Source organism: Anolis carolinensis, unplaced genomic scaffold, assembly GCF_035594765.1.
Source record: "Anolis carolinensis isolate JA03-04 unplaced genomic scaffold, rAnoCar3.1.pri scaffold_15, whole genome shotgun sequence".
Classification (NCBI taxonomy): Eukaryota; Metazoa; Chordata; class Lepidosauria; order Squamata; family Dactyloidae; genus Anolis; species Anolis carolinensis.
Window position 1 is genome coordinate 9,354,254 of NW_026943826.1, and position 13,116 is coordinate 9,367,369.

The window sequence follows — 13,116 nt, forward strand, 5'->3', positions numbered from 1 at the left end:
TTTATTGCAGCTGGTTACTAACCAGCTGCACCACAGCCCAGCCCTAACCACAGCGAAAGAGTTATACGATCTGACGGGAAATTAGAGGATTGTTTCCCACAGCTAGAGTCCTCACTAGTGATGCTCGTAGGGGATTTTCCAAGTCATGGCCCCCAAAGCTCAGGTCAACAAGACCTAGAGAACATGAAGGATAGAGTGTGATGAACTCTGCTTCTCTAGAGGTTTTCAATGCCGGATGGTCATCTGTCAGGAGTGTGTGACACAATGTGGTTTGGACTGAACAGGTCTTCAAACTCTACAATACCATGAACAATAGTTTTCTGGGGATCACTGCTTTGTTAAAAAAGTAAATATAGCCAGTAATGCCCATCTAGCAAGGGTTTTTTGTTTAATAATTCGGCACAACTAAGGACTTCATCAGGATCCTCCGAGCCATGTGGAGTGCCACTATGCGCTGAATGTCCAGAAAGGTCTTGTTCCTTATGTCTGGAATCCTCCTGTTCAGAAAGACGAAGCTAGCAATACACACAGGCCAACAGACGATGAAGCTGTAGGGCTCGACGTGGTTCTAAAGATAGAAACAAAGAGAGAAGAAAGGAGAAATCTGCTAGATCTAGAGATAACACACAAACCATTGGCCAGCAAACATTTTGGTATCTTAAATGTTAAACATGTTTTGGAGTATCTTTGACCTGCTGATTCCAAAAATGGAACCAGTTTCCCCCTATCAGCTCTAGTTTTTGAGATGCAGAACATAGGTCATTCACCAGTCACCATAACAGAAGAACATGATAACCATATGTAAGAATCAGCACGGTCTATCCAATGCAATTTTTTAAATCAGGGCTCCAAACAAGCCCAGGAACAGGTCTAAAAATCAAGACACCAAGGATGTGTTTGGTTAGGGACAATGAGTCTATCCCAGGCATGGGCACACTTTGACTCTCTGGGAACATTTTGGTGTCTCAAATGTTAAACGTGTTTTGGGGTATCCTTGACTTGCCGATTCCAAAAATGGCATTGGTTTCCCCCTATCAGCTCTATTTTTTGAGATGCAGAACATAGGTCATCTATCAGTCACCATGACAGAAGAACATGATAACCGTATCTAAGAAATGGGAATCAATGAGGTCCATCCAATGCAATTTTCTGAATCAGGGCCCGAAATAATCACCAAAAAAAGGCTTAAAAACTAAAATACCTAGAAAAAAAAGATTTGGTATAACCCTGTTTTTGCACTTTCATGGGGTGAGGTGTCCACTTACAGAGACAGGCTTTCATACGGGGCTTTCATAATCGACTCACCTCTACATGCAGGTAGACTAATGTAAACAGTAATTTGCACGTCCAATGGAGGGTTCCCGTAATCACAAAGGCTGTGGATCGAGATGACTGAAGGAACAATTCCGATACGAGGACATTGGTTACGGGGTCTAGCAGAAGGAAAGATAAAAAAGACCTACTTTATTTAATGCTGTTTTCATTCATGCCTATTCCAGGGAAAGAGAACTTCCTATCTGCTTTGTAGACATCTTTGAGGACGTTCCAACTCGCCCCAAATCTCTCCTCGAAAGTCCCATTTCTAGAAGCTATCTAGAAGTTATCTAGATTGGAGATAAGAGGATATTTCATTCTTGACGTTGTTCCTCTTCCAACTCCAAAGGACCATCCTGGTTCCCATGAAAACTGGAGAAGCCCTAATGACCTGCAAATGTTATTCTCTTGTTGTGGGATTCTGGGAGTTTTCATCCAGACATTCCCACCCACTTGCCGTCTCCCTGTCCTTGATCTTTCCCAGCCTTATGTCGTTCTTTTTCCTCGATGGTCTTACCGGGGCCGACGGATTGCCCAAGTAAGAAGAGAGTCAGGAAAGCAGCGCTCAGCTCATCCATCCATGGGATAGTCTTCTGTTGGAGAAAGCAGTTGAGATTCAAGTCAGGTTGTGGAGATACCGTCTTCTTCAACATCTAAGGCAGTTGTGCCCAACCATGTTTTGACCAGGGACCACTTGGACCTGGGACCACTGGAACTAGGGACCACTTTGACCTGGGACAACTTGAACTAGAAACTAATTGGATCAGAAACCACTTTGACCAGGGACCATGTTGACCAGGGACCACTTTGACCAGGGACAACTTTGACCAGGGACCACTTTGACCAGGAATCACTTTGATCAGGGACCACTTTTACTAGGGACTATTTGGACTTGGGACCACTTTGACTAGTTACCACTTGGATCAGAGACCACTTGGATCAGGGACCACTTTTACCAGGGACTATTTGGACTTGGGACCACTTTAACTAGTTACCACTTGGACCTGAGACCACTTGGATCAGGGACGACTTGGATCAGAGACCACTTCAACCAAGAGACCACTTTGATCAGGATCCATTTGGACCAGGGACCACTTGACAAGGGACCACTTTGACCAGGGACCACATGGACAAGAGACCACTTGGATCAGGGACCACTTGGATCAGAGACCACTTTGACCAGAGACCACTTTGATCAGGGTCCATTTGGACCAGGGGCCACTTGGGCCAAGGACCACTTGACTCAGAGGCCAACAATTCAAGACAACCATTGCTACAAACCTGGAGCTCAATGGACATGGCTAAGAAGATGGAAGCAACGCTACAGATCCCGAAACCCATAAGGAGGAGATTTCGTGGCCCTATCGTCTCCACAATGCACATCTGGAAGTTGGAAAAAAACGGGTGGAAGGTTAGAGAGAGAAAAACTGCTCTGGGCCAGGGAAGCGTCGAATTCGAGCATCTTCCAGCCCTACAAAAAAACAAACAGAATCAACAACACGGCACAAGGATGTCGACTTTTCCTCGTCTGCAACAGTGATGGTGATTTTTGTTCACCTGTACACACAAATGTTGTGCAACTCACATTGATTCTCCTCTTTAGAGTGAGTTCCCTATTCTCCTTTCCAGATGTTGAAAGAGTAGTGAGTATCTTACCGCCATTATAATGATGAACATGAGTGTCCCAGTCAATAACAAGCTGACATATGGGCTATTTTCTTCTCCGAAGCCCAGCGAAAAATAGATTTGTTCGGAGTAATGTTGTGCCTAAAAGAGAAACAGAGCAAACGAGATGCCGAGAGAAAACAGGACGAGAACCCGAAGTAGGCTTCCAAGCATTTTACAATTGCCTTACTGCATTGATGCCAGAGAGTTGCTGGCCACCCATCAAGATGACAATGGTAGTGAGGTGCCAACGTAGGCCATCAGCCTCCATGATCTTGTAGACGTCCATGTTCTTCTCTGCCGCTTCGGTGGCGTCCTCCAGGTGAAGCTCTTCCATCTCATCCTCCACGTCCTCCCAGCCTCGCAGTTTCTGTAACGCTGGAGACGAGACGGCTGAATTGCGGGGACGTCCCCATCCATTTCATAGGACTTTCTTATTTATTTATTTACAATATTTAAATTCTGTCAGGGGGTTAATTAGCTCCGAACCACCCTGATTTATTGGTCAGCCAGGCCTCTCACCAATCCATTCTACGTCAGACTGCTTGAGCATCCAGCTAACAAACAACACCACAGTCGTAATTCAGCTGATCACAGCGGTTCCAAGGCTTTATTATATATACAAACTATTTACAAGCTACAAAGTCCATCGCTCATTGGACACATGCAACTCCCACATTTCATAGCAGAATGACGAACATCCTGTCTGCACTTCTGAAGCTGGAAGGCTTGACCTATTGGCTGGGCAGGCTATCACTCAAGCTGGCCTGCCATTAACCCGTGTGCTGCTGGAAAGCATGTTGAAAAACCCAACAGCAAAACACTTGATTCAACATTTCACCCTTACACCAAAATACACCAACATATTCCGCCCTTCTCAGGGCAGATCACAGAACGTACATACGCGGCAATGCCATTTATACACAGACAAGACAGATAATTGTACATAGAACAGAACAATGTTTCTCAACCCGGGGGTCGGGACCCCTGGGTGGTGGTGGTGATGAGGGGGGGCGGTGTCAGAGGGGTCGGCAAAGATCATCAGAAAACACATATTTCTACCGTTTGGTAGAGAAGGCTGAATATCTCTTCACCTATCCTTCTCTTCCTTTTTGATGGTGAATCCTCCCACCAAAAGCCCAATTTGGCCAAGTCTATCGTTGGTGGGGTTGTAGGTGAACTATAAATCCTAGCAACTACAACTCCCAAATGTCAATTTGTCTATTTCCCCCAAATTCCACCAGTGTTCACATTTTGGCATTTTGAGTATTGGTGCCACGTTTGGTCCAGATCCATCATTGTTTGAGTCCACGGTGATCTATGGATGTAGGTGAACTACAACTCCCAAACTCAAGGTCAATGCCCGCCAAACCCTTCCAGTATTTTCTGTCAGTCATGGGAGTTCTGTGTGCCAAGTTTGGTTCAATTCCATCGTTGGTGGAGTTTGATTGTAGGTGAACTATAAATCCCAGCAACTACAACTCCCAAATGGCAAAATAACTCCCCACCCCAACCCCACCAAATTGGGCCAAATTTGGCCCAGTGAATGAAAATACATCCTGCATATCAGAGATTCACACTGCGATTCATAACAGTAGTTCTGTCTGCGTCTCTACCTTGTCTTGCTTCCTCCTCGTTCCCCTTCTGAATCAGGAGGTATCTGGGACTTTCGGGAAAGAAAGGCAGCAGGATCATCTGAAACAATGCCGGGAACGCAATGAGGCCCAGAAGGATCGGCCAACCTGCGCAGGAACAAGATGGGCACGGACAGAGTTGGCTCAAGGCATTCTGCTCCTCGAAGCAGGACAGTGAAGGTGCCTATCCTCACAAAGTCATGCAACGTAGAAGTCCTTGAGACCAAGCAAGAACAAGACCCAAGGTGTACACAGTAACACAACATTGCCTGCTCTAACACTTTCAGTAAAAAAATACTGTAATTCAGTGATGGCCAACCTATGATACGTGTGTCAGCACTGACACGCCTAGCCATTTTTGGTGACACGCTGCTGCATGCAGATATGCAGGCTTATATTCGGGTCGGCTTACACTCGAGTATATACAGTAAATAGCTGTAAGATTTATTACTGCTGGGATCGGCAGAAAGCTAAGCAGTCTTATTTGTTCATGCTATTAGGCAGATGCTGAGTTGACGAATGGAGGGGAGAATTGAGACTGACAGCTGTAAGTGTCTCAATATATCCATCTCACATCAATCATTCACATTTGACAACATTCCTGCGTGTACCGCTAACAGCATATGGGCGATGTGCTATGGCAAATAATTCACCCTACATCCATAGTGTGATGTATACATTTGGATGCCACTTTCACTAGTAAGGACGGCCTTGATCAGGATGCAATGATCGTAGATCAGAAGAAGCGGACCTTTCTTTTACCTTCTTCAGTCCCTAAGTTGTTGTGAAGGCCAAGCAGACAGGCCAACAAGCTGCCGAAGGTGATGAAGAGATGGGGCATCATGCCGAGGACGCACCGCAGGTTCGGTGGGGCCAACTCCATGACGTACATAGGGACGACACTGTAGGCGACGCCTGGTTAGACACAGAGCCGGTCCAAGGTAATTTTCAAGTGTAGGCGAACAGAAATTTTGGCGCCCCCCAAAAAACTAATCACAGAAAAATAAAAGTGTTCCGCAAAGCTCCAAACGCCTTCATTCTCACTCCCCAAACAGCCAAATGCCTTCCTGGCAAGGCCTGCGGTGTTTGATTTTTCGCCATGTTTTCAAGCCCAGGCCCCGCCCACCGCCCCACCGCCGGCACCATCTTGCTTTGGGGAGCTTCTCCCCAAAGCGGCAACCTCGGCTCCTTCCTGCCACAGGAGACAGAAGTTGCCTCAATGGTGCCCCCAACAACATGGCACCACAGGCAAATGCCTAGTTTGCCTGGTGGTGGAACCGCCTCTGGTTAGACAGGAAAGAGAGGCAAACGTTCGGAGACAAGTAAGCGGGTCCTTCTGGGTGTCATCCCCTGAGTCTCGAATACTCTTTGGACAAGTATTAAGTTGCCATGTGGCTTTATTTGGGATTGGACTCACCTACACATCCTCCAATGATCAAGCGCCCGACGATGATGAGTTCATAGGAATGGATTGCTCTGGAAGAACCCAAGAGGACTGCGGAAAGGATGACCAACGCATCATTGGCCAACAAGGTGCCTTTCCTTGGAAGCAGGATAAATATCTGAGATTAGGAGGAATTGTAGGGCAGAGAGGGAAAGCTGGCGGGTTGCATTTAGAGGACCCACTATTGCTGATTTATGAGGGTTGAATGAAAAGTAATGCCTCCACCTTCGTAACTCCTCAACTGGTATGTGGCAGGTACTGGCTTGTTCAGTAGACTCTCCTCTACAGTTCTATTTGGTGGGAAGCCTTAGCATTGAACGGTTGTGTTGTTAAAGTGCGAAGTGTGGAACCCTGTGTAGCTGAAGAAGCCTTAGCATTGAACGGTTGTGTTGTTAAAGTGCGAAGTATGGAACCCTGCGCAGACGGGGAAGCCTTAGCATTGAACGGTTGTGTTGTTAAAGTGCGAAGTATGAAACCCTGCGCAGTCGGGGAAGCCTTAGCATTGAACGGTTGTGTTGTTAAAGTGCGAAGTATGGAACCCTGTGCAGATGGGAAAGCCTTAGCAGTGAACGGTTGTGTTGTTAAGAGGGCGAAGTATGGAACCCTGCGCAGACAAGGAAGCCTTAGCATTGAACAGTTGTGTTGTTAAAGTGCCAAGTATGGAACCCTGCGCAGACGGGGAAGCCTTAGCATTGAACGGTGTGTTGCTAAAGTGCGAAGTATGGAACCCTGTGTAGATGAGGAAGCCTTAGCATTGAATGGTTGTGTTGTTAAAGAGCAAAGTATGGAACCCTGCGCAGACGGGGAAGCCTTAGCATTGAACGGTTGTGTTGTTAAAGAGCAAAGTATGGAACCCTGTGTAGATGAGGAAGCCTTAGCATTGAACGGTTGTGTTGTTAAAGAGCAAAGTATGGAACCCTGCGTAGATGAGGAAGCCTTAGCATTGAACGGTTGTGTTGTTAAAGTGGGAAGTATGGAACCCTGTCGACGTCTTCCGTGACGGCTTCTGAAAACCTGTTCATTGTTGGCAGAAATGCATCCAATTGTCTGGTGATGATGTGGAAAAGTGAATAGTGGTAGTTAGAGAGCACATTCTAAGGATTATTCCTGCATTTGATTTATTAAAATATTCCCATCCAAACTGAAGTAACAAAGGTGGAGGCATTGCTTTTCATTCAGCCCTCATAGATCGACGGTGTATATGTTTTTTTTTAAATTTCCCTTCTTCCTATTGTCCCCATGGGGAGATGGTGTCAGGGTGCAAATAAAGTTTTATTATATTATTATTATATATTCATTACATTTCTAAATGCAGTGCTCTTCCTTACCTGCGCCTACCCCAAAAACAAAACGGCCGAAGAGAGCCGTTTTCATTCAACCGTCGTGTATACAAACAAATACTGATTTGTATAGATAGACAGTAGACATGTCCAAAAAATCGTTTTGAATCGTATATCGGAATTATTTTGGATTGTTCTCGCTTTTTGATATGCATTCTGAGACATTGTCTCACAGCGCAACCAGCAATGTAATTTGAACCATTGTTGGCCCATTCTCTAATTGTCTCTTAATGTTTTGTTAATTTTTCCCCCCTAATTTTTTTTAATATATTTTTTAAAATATTTAAAAAAAATTTGTTTCTTCAACCTACCTTGAATGGGAGCTTAGCGCAGCCTAACATGGCTGCCGCTCCCCAGCCAATCAGAAGCTTCCACGATGGATGCAAAGGTGGGGGCTAACGTCCTCTGCGTCCACATGGAAGATTGCCATACAAGCCCGGTGTGTAGCGATTGCGCATGCGCATCCGCCATTTTAGAAACATTGAGAATCATTACAAATTTTTGGAAATATCCGAAATTTTGGGGTGAAAAAAATCGGAAATACTTTCTATATCGAAGCGCCAGCGCCCCCTACTTTAGAAACGAGAATTGAAACATTTTTTTCATCGATCGGACATGCCTAATAGATAGATATAAACTTTGGGTAGCATAGGGACAGATTAACATCTCTTAGTGTTTCGTTTGCTGTTCAAAAGATTTCACTTCACTTTCTGTCCCTGTGGGTATGTATATATGCAAGTTGGTTCTAACCCATGATGGGGATCCATGTTGTCCGTACCTTCCGCAATTGTCCACCAATGGACCCACCAGCAAAGACCCACAAATGGCTCCGGCCGGGAAGAACGAGACGGTCAGCCCCCATAAGAAGCTGAGGATCTCTTGGTCCATGTTGATGTTGTTCCGCTCCCGATAGGTCTCATTGTAAAAGCTTTTCATGAACTAGGAAAAAGAGAGAAAGAAGAGACACACAAGACTATAGTCGGCTCTCGGCATCTGCATCCTGCCCGCTAAAAAGCATTTTTGGGAATATCTACAACATCTTCCATCCCGGTAGAGAGAAAAAATGAAAGGGTTTTCTGAGCAAACAAGGTCCTCTGAAATTTACATCCTCGTCGTCGATCCCTTTTTCACCTTCGCTGGGAAGTAGATGACAGAGATGTTGTAACCATATTGCAACGACGAGCCAAAGGTAGAGAGCAAGGTGGCGAATAAAAGCGTCTTGGTCAACTCCTGCGGGAAGAGAACAAAGATGGCAAAGCTTTGGATATCTCGATGACACAATGGGCTATACCAGTGATGGGCAACCTATGACACGCGTGTCAGCACTGACATGCCTAGCCATTTTTGCTGACACGGTGCTGCCTGCAGATTGATTGGATGACTATGTCTTTTGTGGCCAAATCTGGTGTGATTTTTTTTGTTTATTCCATGGGAAATATGCACATTACATTTATATCTATATATAAAAGGGTAATGGAATCACGGCACCGGACAAAACAACTAAACTAAATGCCCCACAACCTCAAAAATTGACAGCACAACCTCTCATCTATGCCTCTACGTTCATACAACAAAAAGAAAAGAAAAATAAAGTCCTAGCCACAGCAACGCGTGGCCGGGCACAGCTAATATAAGGTTGGCAGTTCGAATCCGTGGGACGCTCCAAGTAATCATGCTTTTAAAATCCCAAGATTTTAACTGCTGGCTTACAGTGGCAAGGTTTCTAGACAAAGTCTGCAAATTGAATGTTCGACATGTCCGTGTGTTTTGTTGTGAAATGTTAGATCATTTGTATGCTGTTTTATTGTGCATCTGTGTTCCGGCAAGCTTTCCAGCAGCACAGGAGTTAATTACATGCCAGCCCTGATTGATAGCTTGCAGGGCCAATAGGTCAAGACTTCCATTTCAACTGCCTGGACGGAACATTCGTCATGAACTGTGGAATGTTTGGAGGTGCCTGCAAGCACTGATTACAGACTCGGTTTGCTGAATGGACGTGCCATGCTTTTCCCTTGCTGGGAGAACATGTGCCCAGAGAGTGATGGTGTTTGGAGTTGTATATAGTAAGCATGTCCGATCGATGAAAAAAAGTTTCCATTCTCGTTTCTAAAGTAGGGGGCGCTGGCGCTTCGATATAGAAAGTCTTTCCGATTTTTTCACCCAAAAATTTCGGATATTTCCGAAAATTCGTAATGATTCTAAATGTTTCTAAAATGGTGGATGCGCATGCGCAATTGCTACACACCAGCCTTGTATGGCAATCTTCCATGTGGACGCAGAGGACGTTAGCTCCCACCTTTGCGTCCATCGTGGAAGCTTCTGATTGGCCGGGGAGTGGCAGCCATGTTAGGCTGCGCTAAGCTCCCATTCAAGGTAGGTTGCAGAAACAATTTTTTTAATATATATATATTTAAAAATATATTTTAAAAAATTTTTTGGGGGGGGGAATTAACAAACATTAAGAGACAATTAGAGAATGGGCCAACAATGGTTCGAATTACATTGCTGGTTGCGTTGTGAGACAATGTCTCGGAATGCGTATCAAAAAGTGAGAACAATCCGAAATAATTCCGATATACGATTCAAAACGATTTTTTGGACATGTCTAGTATATAGTCTTGTAAATAAAGCCTAGTAATGCTGGGATCTATTGTATTTCTATTGTATAATATACTCTGCATTTTACACTGTCTTGATATACTTGTATGCCAATAAAGGCTTATTGGAAATTAAATTAAAAATATCCAGAAAGCAGAAAGAACAGAGACGTCTACAAACCCACCCCTTCTTTGTTTGTCGGGAAATCGTCTGTGGCGTCTAGTCTTTCTTCCTGGGACATCGGAAATCGATCTTGACTGCGGAGGAAGAAGGAAATCGTCGTGTTAAATAAGTTGTTGGTGTGTTTCAAAACCTCCCTAATGCCGCAACCCCTTGATACGGTTCCTCATGTTGTGGTGACCCCGAACCATAACATTATTTTCGTTGCTACTTCCTAACTCTCATTTTGCTACTGAACCGTAATGTCAATATCTGATATGCAGGATGTGTTCACATTCACTGGACCAAATTTGGTACAAATACCCGATATGCCCAAATCTGAATACTGGTGGGGTTGGGAGGGGATTGATTTTGTCATTTGGGAGTTGTAGTTGCTGAGATCTATAGTTCACCTACAATCAAACTCCACCAATGATGGAATTGAACCAAACTTAACACTCAGAAATCCCATGACCAACAGGAAATACTGGAAGTGGGTGGGCATTGACTTTAAGTTTGGGAGTTGTAGTTCACCTACGTCCAGAGAGCACTGTGGACTCAAATGACTATGGATCTGGACCAAACTTGGCACGAGTACCCAGTATGCCCAGATTTGAATACTGGTAAGATTGGGAGGGGATTGGTTTTGTCATTTGGGAGTTGTAGTTGCTGGGATGTATAGTTCACCTACAATCAAACTCCACCAATGATGGAAGGATGGAGTTGTACTTCACCTCCATCCAGAGATCACTGTGGACTCAAACAATGATGGATCTGGACCAAACTTGGCACAAATACCCGGTACACCCAGATTTGAATACTGGTGGGGTTGGGAGGGGATTGGTTTTGTCATTTGGGAGTTGTAGTTGCTGGGATGTATAGTTCACCTACAATCAAACTCCACCAATGACGGAATGATGGAGTCGTAGTTCACTTCCATCCAGAGATCACTGTGGACTCAAACAGTGATGGATTTGGACCAAACTTGGAACAAATACCCGGTACGCCCATATTTGAATACTGGTGGGGTTGGGAGGGGATTGGTTTTGTCATTTGGGAGTTGTAGTTGCTGGTATTTATAGTCTACCTACAATCAAAGAACCCCTTGAACCCCACCAGTGATAGAATTGGGACAAACTTTCTACACAGAATCCCCAACAGGAAATAATGGATGAATTTGGGAGGAATTGACAGTATTTTAGGGGAGATGTAGTTCACCTACATCCAGAAAGCACTGTGGACTCAAATGACTATGGATCTGGACCAAACTTGGCACAAATACCCGGTACACCCAGATTTGAATACTGGTGGGGTTGGGAGGGGATTGGTTTTGTCATTTGGGAGTTGTAGTTTCTGGGATGTATAATTCACCTACAATCAAAATCCACCAATGATGGAATGATGGAGTTGTAGTTCACCTCCATCCGGAGATCACTGTGGACACAAACAATGATGGATCTGGACCAAACTTGGAACAAATGCCCAGTACGCCCAGATTTGAATACTGGTGGGATTGGGAGGGGATTGGTTTTGTCATTTGGGAGTTGTAGTTGCTGGGATGTATAGTTCGCCTACAATCAAACCTCACCAACGATGGAACTGGGCCATACTTCCTCCACAGAACCCACACGACCAACAGAAAATACTGGAGGAAGTTGGCTTCCTAAGACCATCAGATGATCTTTGGTGACCCCTCTGAATCCCCCCGTGACCCCCAGCACAGGGGTCCAGACCCCCAGGTTGAGAAAAGCTGACACAGGGTCCCAAGCCATGGGTGTCATTACCAACGTCTTGTTTTCCGATAGGCAAAGTCCGAACGGATTTCATGTTGTGGATCGACACATTGCGATAAACATCTTAGACGAGGTCGCTCTGATCAATGGTGGTCGCCACTAGGAATAGCTAAAAGCCCTAAATAATAAACCCTTAATTGTAATGATATGATAATAATTATGGGAACTGGCTGGAGCCTTCTGTCTGTGTAAAGGATCTACATTCCTTTGACATAATATTCCCCCGGAAGGCTCACGGTATCGGAAGAACCAATCAGGGAAAGAAGGGAATGATTCCGAAGGGAATCTGTTGACAGTTGGGAGGAGGGGTGGGAGCCAATCAGGGAAGAGAGGAGGCGGGTTTAGAATAGCACAGAGCCATTCGTGGCCCTCTTGTTGGACAACAAGGCCCATCATCCCCAGGCAGCACTTGTGATGGAGGATGATGGGCGTTGCATGCCGTCCAACCATTTCCAAGTGGCCACAAATCATTGGGGCCTGTTCTTGGAGACTGGGAAATCAGCCATAGAGTTGAGCTGGAGGATTTAACAATTCCTAGAGACGGGGAAGCCTTAGCATTGGACGGTTGTGTTGTTAAAGTGCGAAGTATGGAACCCTGCGCAGACGGGGAGGCCTTAGCATTGAACGGTTGTGTTGTTAAAGTGCGAAGTATGGAACCCTGCGCAGACGGGGAAGCCTTAGCATTGAACGGTTGTGTTGTTAAAGTGCTAAGTATGGAACCCTGCGCAGACAGGGAAGCCTTAGCATTGAACAGCTGTGTTGTTAAAGTACGAAGTATGGAACCCTGCGCAGACAGGGAAGCCTTAGCATTGAACGGTTGTGTTGTTAAGCTCTAAATTCTTTATGGCCACATAGCACTTAATGCTCTGCTTGCTGTGAGCTGAATGCTCAAGTATAAGTATCCTGTTTTTGTATCTTTGCCTCCTAAGCTCTAAATTCTTTACAGACACATGGCACTTCACGCTCTGCTTCTTGTGAGCTGAATGCTCAACTATAAGTATCCCGTTTTTGTATCTTTGCCTCCTAAGCTCTAAATTCTTTACAGACACATGGCACTTCACGCTCTGCTTGCTGTGAGCTGAATGCTCAGCTATATGTATCCCGTTTTTGTATCTTTGCCTCCTAAGCTCTAAATTCTTTACAGACACATGGCACTTCACGCTCTGCTT

General features: G+C 45.1%; 1 protein-coding gene across 2 annotated transcripts; it reads right to left on the reverse strand.

The window, feature by feature from the left end:
- Positions 1 to 363: 363 nt before the first annotated feature.
- Positions 364 to 12,229, reverse strand: LOC100557796 (solute carrier family 2, facilitated glucose transporter member 5-like). 2 transcript variants are annotated; one of them, XM_016999012.2, is made up of 13 exons: positions 11,939 to 12,229; positions 10,180 to 10,252; positions 8,529 to 8,627; positions 8,176 to 8,336; positions 6,031 to 6,155; positions 5,376 to 5,528; positions 4,596 to 4,721; positions 3,170 to 3,357; positions 2,971 to 3,081; positions 2,596 to 2,697; positions 1,832 to 1,907; positions 1,306 to 1,433; positions 364 to 568 (listed from the first exon to the last, which is right to left on the reverse strand). In XM_016999012.2, exons 2-13 carry the CDS (start codon positions 10,234 to 10,236, stop codon positions 389 to 391), a joined length of 1,506 nt encoding a protein of 501 aa, XP_016854501.2. In that variant the 5' UTR covers positions 10,237 to 10,252; positions 11,939 to 12,229; the 3' UTR covers positions 364 to 388. The 2 variants fall into 2 exon arrangements, with proteins under 2 accessions (XP_016854501.2, XP_062821753.1); XM_062965683.1 differs by lacking the exon at positions 11,939 to 12,229 and having other exon boundaries at positions 8,503 to 8,627; positions 10,180 to 10,224.
- Between the last annotated feature and the right edge of the window lie 887 nt (positions 12,230 to 13,116).